Genomic DNA, 12,016 nt, shown 5'->3' with positions numbered 1-12,016 from the left:
AAGATTGGACAGTAATTCGTAACATTCTGCTAAAAATTTAACACCTTTCAACAGGGCTTTGCAGAAATAATTATTGTTACCTCGAACATCATGTGTGCTATTACTTTTACATATTTTCATATTTAAATTTACCGGTGGTTGGTGGCAAATTAGCTACAGCTATATCTATATCTTTTTTGAGCGCGCGTGTGTGGTTTGGGTGGGTGTATGAGAATGGTCTATATGTAGGGGTGTGTGTGTGGGGTGCGTGTGGTGTATGCGGAGGATATGTGTGTGTTTTGGGGTAGGTAGGGGTGTGTGAGGGGGTGTGTTGGGTGTTCGTATGTGGGAGGTGTCGCCTCTGTTTGGTCCATGTAGAAACTTTCTGAGGATGGAAGTATCGATAGAGAAATAGAGGCAGGATGTCAGAATACCAATACTATAATTTACCAACTAGGACTTTAGAAGAAGAAGAAGAAGAAGAAGAAGAAGAAGAAGAAGAAGAAGAAGAAGAAGAAGAAGAAGAAGAAGAAGAAGAAGAAGAAGAAGAAGAAGAAGAAGAAGAAGAAGAAGAAGAAGAAGAAGAAGAAGAAGAAGAAGAAGAAGAAGAAGAAGAAGAAGAAGAAGAAGAAGAAGAAGAAGAAGAAGAAGAAGAAGAAGAAGAAGAAGAAGAAGAAGAAGAAGAAGAAGAAGAAGAAGAAGAAGAAGAAGAAGAAGAAGAAGAAGAAGAAGAAGAAGAAGAAGAAGAAGAGCCAATTAATTATCCTTTCTCCTGCAGTTGGGACATTCACACCCAATATCTTCTTCTACTTTATTATGTTCCAAGTTGTTAGCATACATTAAGTGATCTTTCTTATCATTCTAGTAATATGCCTGTGTCACCGATTAACTTACCGAACATATTTCCAACAACAGGCAGTCCCGTAGGTCCGGGTGGCATCCCGATTGGTCTCCGAATACTCCAATAAATAAGGGATGCGAGGATGGTAAGCAATACCACGGTAGTGTGATACATTCCACTGCCGAATGTAAAGATGGTCTCCACAAAACTAAGCAACATTGTGATGGTGATAAGCCTGTGGGTGCAAAATGTAAGCAAGCACTCAAGGTCAATTCTTGTAATATGGTAGCTCTGTAAAGAGCTTTTCAGGTATATTGAAAATTCAGGATGTCAGTGTCACTTCTGCAATTATGATCCAGTAAAAATCCCTAAAGGGGATGGATCCCATTATGTAAGATGTTCAATGCAGACAAAACTATTTGATATATTTAAATCAAGATATGGCGTATAAAGCATCAATCTGTTAATCAATCAATTCCAGTAAAGTTCAAATTAGATTAGTGTTGACTGCATGATCTACCCATACGTTAGTATGTAATCAAACGATGGCCAAATGGTCTGAAGCATGGGATGGGTTAGTTCATTTTGTACATCAACAGCTGAAATATAATCCCAGCAAACACAAAAACGTTTTTAAAACGTTTTAAATTTAAAAGTTTTTTTTTAAAGTTATATTTTGGGTTTTGGTTTAGGTAAAATCGTTTAATAACATTAAAATGTCGGGTTATATAAAGGTCGTGAAAACATTTCAAAAACGTTATTGTAAATATATTGGGCAAATATTTTTTGCAAAAAACGTTTTCTGACAACATTTTATAACCTTTTGCGAATGATGTCGAAAACGTTTCGTGTTTGCTGGGATTTTATGTGTACGTGGCTACAATCAGTCGTAAGAGACCGTTCGTAATTCGTAAGTAACGCCAAATACTGTACGTAGGAACCCTATACATCTTAGTGAAACACGCCACAGGATAATTAATTTAATCCAAAAAATTCAGTGCTATATTTTTCTGGAATCGGGAATAGGACCGTGCATTCTTAATATTTTATCAACGACGAAATGTTATTTTGTCTCTGTAAGTGACAGCGTCGGGCTTCTTGTAGGCAGTTTATTATGGTATGCTCGCCATGTAGTGATATACATACACAGTATGTTAGCAGTTATACCAATTCTAAATACAACATTGTATTTGTTCGATCAATTTCATAGGTCACGGTCTATCGTTATTGCATTAAAGGCAATAAATAAGTAAGTAAATAAAATAATAGACATTCAAAGATATTAAGTTTTGACAGTTTGTAACGTATATAGTATATACTGAAGTGTACTGCTAAAATATACGGGTATATTTGGTTTTACTGGGACTTTTGTTGAGTCGAAGCGTGTAGTTTGAAATCTTAGACTATTTTAGCCCAAAATACAGGGGCACAGACTGTACATGTATTTGAGCTTCCAAAAAGACATTTTTAGTAACGATGTACGCGTGTAGGGCAAAATTTTTGTATTTTACACTATTTTCGCACATGATGGGGATAAAAATGCCTTCATTGTGACAATGCGCGCGAACAGCGCGCAAAATTTTTGTATTTTTATTTTGTACTTTTCGCCCATTCATGGTCGGGGTGAATTGAGTGGAAAAGGGGCTAGTCCTGTCCCCTTTTCTTTTCCTTTGCCCTCCAGATTTTCTCTGTCATTTTTTGTCAGAGGGAAAAAAAAAAAAAAAAAATTGTCAGGGGGCAGGCTGCAGAAATGGTGTGCTATTTGATGTGACAGTTCGTGTGATCGCGAAGCGCAAAATTTGACTTTACCCTATTTGGGTTCAAAACACTAGTGGTGCTTTCCGACGTGCTAAAAAGGTTGCAGAGGGCAATTATTGCGTTATTTTCTATTATACCCAAACCTTTTTAATCCCCCCATTCAGAATCCTATTGTTTTATTTCCCAGCCCCCACCCCCATCAAAGTATTTCTGAACACTCCCTAACATGTAAGGCTATGGCGTTCGTGTGCTATCTCAAGAATTGGTAAACATGCAAATTGCATTGAAAGGTTTAAGTGAACACGAGTGTACACACGTGGAACCAAAAATGCCTTTCAAAAATATATCACCCTTCACCAGCAAACGCGCAAAATGAATACCGAATTCGAGGACATCTGTGTCTAAAGTGGGTAAGACTTTAAAACATCACAACAATGTATTAAAGTACGTGTTGTTAGACAGACACGTTATAATGATTCAGTAATTATCTTTCATTGTAACCCTAACCCTAAATTGATTAAGTTGCGATTTTCACTTTTAAGAAATAAATTATTTTATTGGTATACTACTACTAGCGGGGAGGGGAATCGTCCTTTGCAGTTCCAATAACTTAATGTTTTAACATAATAGGCATGTTAATATTTTAAATTTAAAAAGTGCTGTACCGTATTTGTTTTGAATCCAGAGTAAGATTAAATTCTTAATAATCGAAAATCAAAGATAACTAAAACTTACCCTATTAAGTTACCAACAAAATGGCGATTTTGAACCTGTACGTGACAGCGTTGGGCTTCATGTATAGTAGACACCTGTTTATTATGACATCAGGGTATGATCGTTGTATAGTCATATGCATATGTACAGTGTATTAGCAGTCATACCAATTGTTAATATTCCTACCTACCGAATATAATACCGCATTAGTATAATACAGCATTATATTTGTTCGATCAAGTTCATGTGTCACGGTCTACCGATCGTTATTGCATTAACAGTCTGCCGCCCAGTCAGGTACCTGCACAACCGATTCTTTTGTTCTGCAAGGCTCACTCAGTCATTTAATGAGGCAATACAAACGATCGAAATTGGTGTTGAAATGAGCAAAATTTTGAGTTACACCTTTTCAGTGTAAAAATTTTTTCTCAGCCAAATGAAAAGCAATAATTTTCATTTTTTCAGTAAATGGCTGGAAAAACTATAATGCTTGATACTGATTTTTTTTAAATCCTGGTGTTAAACTTAGGCCTGAAATTCAGTCATTTAGTGTAAGATATTCGATTTTTATAGGCTTCAGCTCGGCCCGCGAGCTTTTTCTTGGATCAACCTTTTAGCTTTTCAAAGTAATATAGTTCGCTAATGAAGGATTTTCCCCAACTTTCTAAAGCACATCACCGTGAGCTATATATCATAGTTTTGTCAGAATTTCCGTTTTGATTTCACCATCTTTCACTGTGGGCTGAAAAAATTTCTAAATCAACACGTGAAATCTAAAGGCTAGTACTAGCATTGTGGATGGATATCCCTGGGTTTAATAGGAATACCGGCATGGCTATAGTGTTGCCAGAACTTCAATATAGCAAAGAAATTCCCAGACCTATAGCGCTCCTACTGATCATGTTTAACCAGAACACCCAATTGGGGATTTAATCGCTGGTCGGGCAATTTGCTTTCAATGAAAAATTGACCTGGATAACAACAAAGGAAATATCGACTATTTCAGCTGGTTGCTCTCGAGATAAAAGTACTCACCATTGCCTACTTTTACTTAGTTTGACATTTTCGGAGACTGAATGGAAAAAGGGTAAAACAAAAACGGAAATTCTGACAAAACTATAACATATAGACCCACACGATGTGCTTTACAGAGGTGGGAAATATCTTTCTTTAGCAAACTATGTTAGTTTGAGACGCTAAAACATGAATTCCGTAAAAAGCTCGCAGGCGAATTCAAGGCCTATAAAAATCAAAAATATCACACTAAAAGACACAATTTGATGCTTAATCAGCAGGCGCCTGTTTCACTAAGGGGTAAGATGCGTCGTAATGGACCGTACGACGCATCTTAGAACTTAGTGTAAGACGCATCTTACTCTGGGTTTCACAAAGACTTGTAAGACGTGTAATGGGTCGTAGCCCGTTCTCATTACGTACCATACAGGTCGTACCCTACGTCTAGTCTGAACAGGACGTAGGGACTGATCTTAATGTGATTATCATGTGACAAATTTCGCGCCAAATATTCAAAACAAGCAGAAATGGCCCTCCAACTCATGATGGGGATCGTGTAGCCCGAGGGCTCCGCCGCGAACGAGTATTTCGAGATCGGCTTAACCCATTAGATCGATTTAATGATGATGAGATATACGAGAGATATAGATTTACCCGCAGAGGCGTCTTGCATGTACTCGATATTTTAACACCTCATTTACGACACCAGACTAGAAGGAGTCATGCCATTGACCCCCGAATGCAAGTTTTCGTGGCGCTGAAGTTTTACGCTCAAGGGACGGTGCACAACAATCACGGTGATCACCATGGAGTGAGCAAAGCGAGCGCTTGTAGAATTGTGCGTCGAGTTACAAAAGTACTCACTGGAATGAAACGAGAATATGTCAAGTTCCCATCAACGCCAGAGGAAGTAGCGACCACTCAACAAGAGTTTTTGATGTTGCTGGGTTTCCGCAAGTTGTCAGCGCCGTAGACTGCACACATGTACTGATGAAAGGTGCCAAATACGGAGATAACGCCTACGCTTACGTAGATCGGAATAGAAACAAGTCCATCAATGTTCAGCTCATGTGTAATTCAGCTTTTCGTATCACTAATGTCGTTGCCAGATGGCCCGGCTCATCCCATGATTCTCGGATTTTGCGCCACAGCACAATTGGGCAGGAATTTGATGCAGGACGAAGAGATGGGATACTCATTGGCGACGGTGGGTACGGGTTGAAACCATGGCTCTTAACACCAATTTCACAACCGCGTACACCTGCTGAATATGCGTACAACAGGTAAGCTCTTATTTGACAGTAGGCCTCTATGTATTTTGTAGGCCTACATTATGTTATTTGCTCTACCGTGAACACGTGGCAAAAAAAAATTCATCACGAAAATTTTTCGCCCCCCCCCTTTCAGATCTCAAAATTTTCAGTCCCCCCTTTTTTTGACATGAAAACTATGGGTCAAATCCATAGAAAAGCATATACTCAATTTTCCAGGGGAAATTTGTGGTCAATTTTTTAAGCCCCCCCCCCCTTATGAGGGTCAAAACTGTTAATGCCCCTCCCCCCATTTTGCATCAGGACCCCCTTACAAGTGTTTGTGAATGGTCCCTAACTCACTTGCTTATTTACTTGGGCTTACATAGTACTGACTAATCTTTTGGTGTAAATGGAACGCTTAAGCAATATATCACTTACGGTCGGGAGGGTATCCATGACTTTTTTGTTTCAATAAGTAGATAATAATTATGTTTTTACAACTAGTTTTAACATATTAACTCCCATTTTATGCTTTGTTTCTTGTACTCAGTTCAAATACATACATGGTCATGGGGTTCCAGTTAGCTCAACAAATTGGGGTAAAATAAACAGTGGGGTGGGTAATTGGAACAAGGGGCATTAGCACTTGCAAGGAGACTACATTCATCGCTATTATTAACATTGAAAAGATATTCTATTTAACACATATTTTGTGACTAAACAAAAGAATATGAACAATAATTTTGTTTTCATGATTTTTTATAAACATGGTAAAATAGGCACGTAAAAATGCACTTTCTCTAGGTACATAACAGAAAAATGTATAACATAAAATCAGCCATTTTTGTACTTCTACTGAAGATAGCTTTATATATCTGATAGCATCAATATTGCTTTCTACTGAAGATAGCTCATATCTGATAGCATCAATATTGCTTTCTACTGAAGATAGCTAATATCTGATAGCATCAATTTTGCTTTCTACTGAAGATAGCTCATATCTGATTGCATCAATAGTGTTATCTACTGAAGATAGCTTATATCTGATTGCATCAATATTGCTTTCTACTGAAGATAGCTTATATCTGATAGCATCAATATTGCTTTCTACTGAAGATAGCTCATATCTGATAGCATCAATATTGCTTTCTACTGAAGATAGCTTATATCTGATAGCATCAATATTGCTTTCTACTGAAGATAGCTTATATCTGATAGCATCAACATTGTTATCTACTGAAGATAGCTTATATCTGATAGCATCAATATTGCTTTCTACTGAAGATAGCTAATATCTGATTGCATCAATATTGCTTTCTACCGAAGATAGCTCATATCTGATAGCATCAACATTGCTTTATACTGAAGATAGCTTATATCTGATAGCATCAATATTGTTATCTACTGAAGATAGCTTATATCTGATAGCATCAATATTGCTTTCTACTGAAAATAGCTAATATCTGATTGCATCAATATTGCTTTCTACTGAAGATAGCTCATATCTGATAGCATCAATATTGTTATCTACTGAAGATAGCTTATATCTGATAGCATCAATATTGCTTTCTACTGAAGATAGCTTATATCTGATAGCATCAATATTGCTTTCTACTGAAGATAGCTAATATCTGATTGCATCAATATTGCTTTCTACCGAAGATAGCTCATATCTGATAGCATCAATATTGCTTTCTACTGAAGATAGCTCATATCTGATTGCATCAATATTGTTATCTACTGAAGATAGCTTATATCTGATTGCATCAATATTGCTTTCTACTGAAGATAGCTCATATCTGATTGCATCAATATTGCTTTCTACTGAAAATAGCTTATATCTGATAGCATCAATATTGCTTTCTACTGAAGATAGTTTATATCTGATTGCATCAATATTGCTTTCTACTGAAAATAGCTTATATCTGATAGCATCAATATTGCTTTCTACTGAAGATAGCTCATATCTGATAGCATCAATATTGCTTGCTACTGAAGATAGCTTATATCTGATAGCATCAATATTGCTTTCTACTGAAGATAGCTTATATCTGATAGCATCAATATTGTTATCTACTGAAGATAGCTTATATCTGATAGCATCAATATTGCTTTCTACTGAAGATAGCTAATATCTGATTGCATCAATATTGCTTTCTACCGAAGATAGCTCATATCTGATAGCATCAATATTGCTTTATACTGAAGATAGCTTATATCTGATAGCATCAATATTGTTATCTACTGAAGATAGCTTATATCTGATAGCATCAATATTGCTTTCTACTGAAGATAGCTAATATCTGATTGCATCAATATTGCTTTCTACTGAAGATAGCTCATATCTGATAGCATCAATATTGTTATCTACTGAAGATAGCTTATATCTGATAGCATCAATATTGCTTTCTACTGAAGATATCTTATATCTGATAGCATCAATATTGCTTTCTACTGAAGATAGCTAATATCTGATTGCATCAATATTGCTTTCTACTGAAGATAGCTCATATCTGATAGCATCAATATTGCTTTCTACTGAAGATAGCTTATATCTGATAGCATCAATATTGCTTTCTACTGAAGATAGCTTATATCTGATAGCATCAATATTGTTATCTACTGAAGATAGCTTATATCTGATAGCATCAATATTGCTTTCTACTGAAGATAGCTAATATCTGATTGCATCAATATTGCTTTCTACCGAAGATAGCTCATATCTGATAGCATCAATATTGCTTTATACTGAAGATAGCTTATATCTGATAGCATCAATATTGTTATCTACTGAAGATAGCTTATATCTGATAGCATCAATATTGCTTTCTACTGAAGATAGCTAATATCTGATTGCATCAATATTGCTTTCTACTGAAGATAGCTCATATCTGATAGCATCAATATTGTTATCTACTGAAGATAGCTTATATCTGATAGCATCAATATTGCTTTCTACTGAAGATAGCTAATATCTGATTGCATCAATATTGCTTTCTACCGAAGATAGCTAATATCTGATTGCATCAATATTGCTTTCTACCGAAGATAGCTCATATCTGATAGCATCAATATTGCTTTATATATCTGATTGAATCAATACTGCTATCGTAGATTATTATTTTTCTTTTTACTGAAGATGTGTATTAAATTTATTACTTTCAAATAAATATTGAAAAAAAAAAGAATTGTTATAAATAATGTTAATATAATTCCTCAGTGTTATTTCTTTTGTTTGTTTTTATTTCCAACAGGGCTCACCCCAGAACGAGAGTGTTCATCGAGCAAGTAAATGGTCAAATCAAGTCTAAATTCATGTGTCTGAAGATAGGTATACGCTCAAGTCCGAAGGAAGCTTGCCGTACAATAGTTGCCTGCACAGTTCTGTTCAACATAGCCAAAGAATTGCAGGAACCATTCATCATAGACGACAATCTCCTCCAGATCCACCAGTTGAAGATTTCCAGGGTCAACCTCCTGCAGATGGTGTAATAGTGCGTGATCAAATTGTTAGAGATTTCTTCTGAAACAGTAAACTTCTTCTGAAACAGTAAACTTCTTCTGAAACAGTAAACTTCTTCTGAAACAGTAAACTTGCAGCAAGATGTTATTGGTTCCCACATGAAGTATTATCATCTCTGACTATGACTATTGTAAAACAGGGACGTGTTGACTTTCTAAACCAAAGGAACCCCATTCGATTAGAGGGTGTTTGAAGTTGAGGTGTTTTTTTGTTTGTTTTGTTTTTACTGCAGGCAGGATCCCTCAAAGTGGGAAATTTTAGATATTTTTTTGTTTTGTATCTTTAAAAGTAATGAAGATAAATACAAAAAAGTACACATTTTCAGAAAGGAAATGATGCATGAAAGAAATCCAACTAGCACAGCAGATAAAGTAGCATTTTTTGAGAAAAGCACCAAATTTTCCATGCCAATTTTTTTTTGTCCACCATAACAATTACCATTAATACCGAATATGTACTCCACCTTGAGGTAAACAACTTCAAATATTTGGGCAAAAAAGAGATATTTTATCTTTAAATCACAATATTTTGTGGTAACGGAATATAATTAAAGGGTGCCTCACCCATTATTTACGTTTTTATTGCCTTGGACACATTGTTTGGGCATAAAGTATAATGCATTACCCTTTATTTCTTACATTACTGATTTCATTCATAGTTTGAGATTTATTTTAAGGAAAAATACCTTCCAATTCCTCTAGAAATCCTTGTAGGACAGGAAACTAAAATGGAATTGTGAGCTTCAGAAATTTGAAGACTACTAGTAATAAATTTTGTACAAAATAAATTTGAAAAGAAACAAGTTATTCAAGAAACTGTTGTTTATATTTTATTAATTAACTAGAATTACAATGGTATTGATATTATCAACATTAGAGTTAAAGGAGTATCTAGTGATTCTTATATCCCCTTTTGATAGTATGTTTTGGTAGATATCTACGGAAAAAAAACTGAATCCAAAAGTTTCAGTTGATTGTGATTTTGCATCTGCAAGTTATGCATGATTATCCCAGCAAACACAAAACGTTTTCGACATCATTCGCAAATGGTTATAAAAGGTTGTCAGAAAACGTTTAAATGTCGGGTTATATAAAGGGTATATTAAGAGTATAAAACGTTTTCATAACCTTAAAAAGCATTTTTGATAATCTACTGCTCAGCAAACAAAAATGTTTTACAGAAAACATTTAAATGTCGGGTTATATAAAGAGTATAAAAACGTTTTAATAACATTCCAAAAACATTCTTGAAAACTTGATACAAAACATTCTAAACAGAATGTTATTTTGGGGTTGAAAAAATATTTTGCAAAAAATGTTTGCCCAAAATATTTTCAATAACGTTTTAAAAACATTTTCATGACCTTTATATAACCCGACATTTAAATGTTATTAAAAGGTTTTTAAAAAAACATTTTAAGAACATTTCTGTGTTTGCTGGGTTCAAATATTTTAACATAATGTTATATAATTATTGACAAAAAAAAAAAACAATATTTGGCAAAAATAGTTTACAATAACATTTTTTGAAAACATTTCAAAATATTGTTGTAGTGTGTTTTCATACAAAACATTTTAAAACGTTATCAAGACCTTTATATAACCCGACATTTTAATGTTATTAAAACGTTTTTACCTAAACCAAAAGCCAAAATATAACTTATTTAAAACGTTTTTAAAACGTTTTTGTGTTTGCTGGGATGTGTATTATGATTTTAAATCCCACATAGAAACCCATTGTTAAAGGCCCATTCAGTGATTTGCTCATCCGGACGATCGTAAAAATCATCAAAATGCAGAATGGTTCAGCCAAAAGCCGTGTATTTAAGATAAAATAAGACACGAATTTGTAATTTAGATACTGACAGTATCTAAATTAGCTACATGTATTGAATTGGGCTTCAACTTCGTCAGTACTGCTGCTTTCTTCGTTTTTTGCCAAATTTGTCATTTCAAAAATACCAAATGACAATTTAAATGATTTATCCTTCACTTTTAAGCAATTTGTAAAAAATTTTAATTTTTTTACACTTGTGCTGGGATCACTGAATGGGTCTTTAAGTGGCTCAAAACTCACCAGTGAGTTATTCTTTCATTTTACCTCAATAGTTTGGCTTACAATGACCAGAAAAATGTCATGACAGTTGTTAGTGATAATATTAATTTACAATATTTGGCAAAGTAGAACAAAATTTGAATGAGAATGCACAATGAGGCTTTAAAACTCTGGTTATATAGAGTTTTTTGTAAGTTTTATATCATGAAAAAAACAATACATGTAAAAAATGTTGTGAAAATGTTTTTGTAAAACATTCATGGTAAACATTTTTATAAACTATTTTGTCAACATGTAAATGACATTATTGAAATATTTTGCTTCAAGTTTTCGCAAATATTATAGCATGTTTTTAAAACATTTTACACCCAATAACCCTACATTTAAATGTTTCAGTAAAACATTTGTGTTGCTAGGGTGTTGTAATTTCCTTCTGTTAACATAAAATAAATAAAATAAACTTGACCATATTTTTGCCACACGCATGAATCTGAAAGAAAATTTTGTGCCCAAACTATATGTAGCCAGAGTTTCCCCATGGTATAAAAAATGTGGTGGATGAAGCTGGTGATCACGAAATGCACCATTAAAAGATTATTATACAGGGTGTCCCTGAAAGAACTGTATGGTCAGGAACTGATTATTTTGGCTACTTTAAGGGAAGGGGTATGAACGTTTGGACAGTATTTATTGTGGGACATTAGAGCACATCAGACATATCGAATTGCATTCTGAATACGAAGATTGGCCTTCTGATATCAAATAATTTTGATTTTTTGAAATTTGCAATGTAATACACATTTTATGGCAAATCATTAAAAATTGATATTTTTGATATTTAACAGTACTCAAAGTAAACTTTATAAATCTGATGATTTC

The 12,016-nt window shown here is 34.4% G+C and overlaps 2 protein-coding genes across 4 annotated transcripts in view; one reads left to right on the top strand and one right to left on the bottom strand.

Annotated features, from left to right (window-relative positions):
* Positions 1-3,477, bottom strand: part of LOC140164597 (cytochrome P450 1A1-like) — a 34,434-nt gene extending 30,957 nt beyond the window's left edge. Inside the window, exons 1-2 of one of the 3 annotated variants that reach the window (XM_072187913.1) lie at positions 3,314-3,477; positions 874-1,055 (exon numbers count right to left, since the gene is read on the bottom strand). In XM_072187913.1, coding sequence (XP_072044014.1) covers positions 874-1,039 — 166 coding nt within the window. In that variant the 5' untranslated portion in view covers positions 1,040-1,055; positions 3,314-3,477. The remainder of the gene's footprint in view (positions 1-873; positions 1,056-3,313) is intronic. The other 2 variants (XM_072187912.1, XM_072187911.1) reach the window with 2 other exon arrangements.
* Positions 1,366-10,461, top strand: LOC140163567 (putative nuclease HARBI1). Its single transcript, XM_072186881.1, has 3 exons — positions 1,366-1,394; positions 5,212-5,589; positions 8,814-10,461. Exons 1-3 carry the CDS (start codon positions 1,366-1,368, stop codon positions 9,049-9,051), a joined length of 645 nt encoding a protein of 214 aa, XP_072042982.1. The 3' UTR covers positions 9,052-10,461.
* Positions 10,462-12,016: the final 1,555 nt, after the last annotated feature.

This window comes from Amphiura filiformis, chromosome 11, assembly GCF_039555335.1.
Source record: "Amphiura filiformis chromosome 11, Afil_fr2py, whole genome shotgun sequence".
Classification (NCBI taxonomy): domain Eukaryota; kingdom Metazoa; phylum Echinodermata; class Ophiuroidea; order Amphilepidida; family Amphiuridae; genus Amphiura; species Amphiura filiformis.
This window is presented reverse-complemented; position numbering and strand designations above follow the sequence as displayed.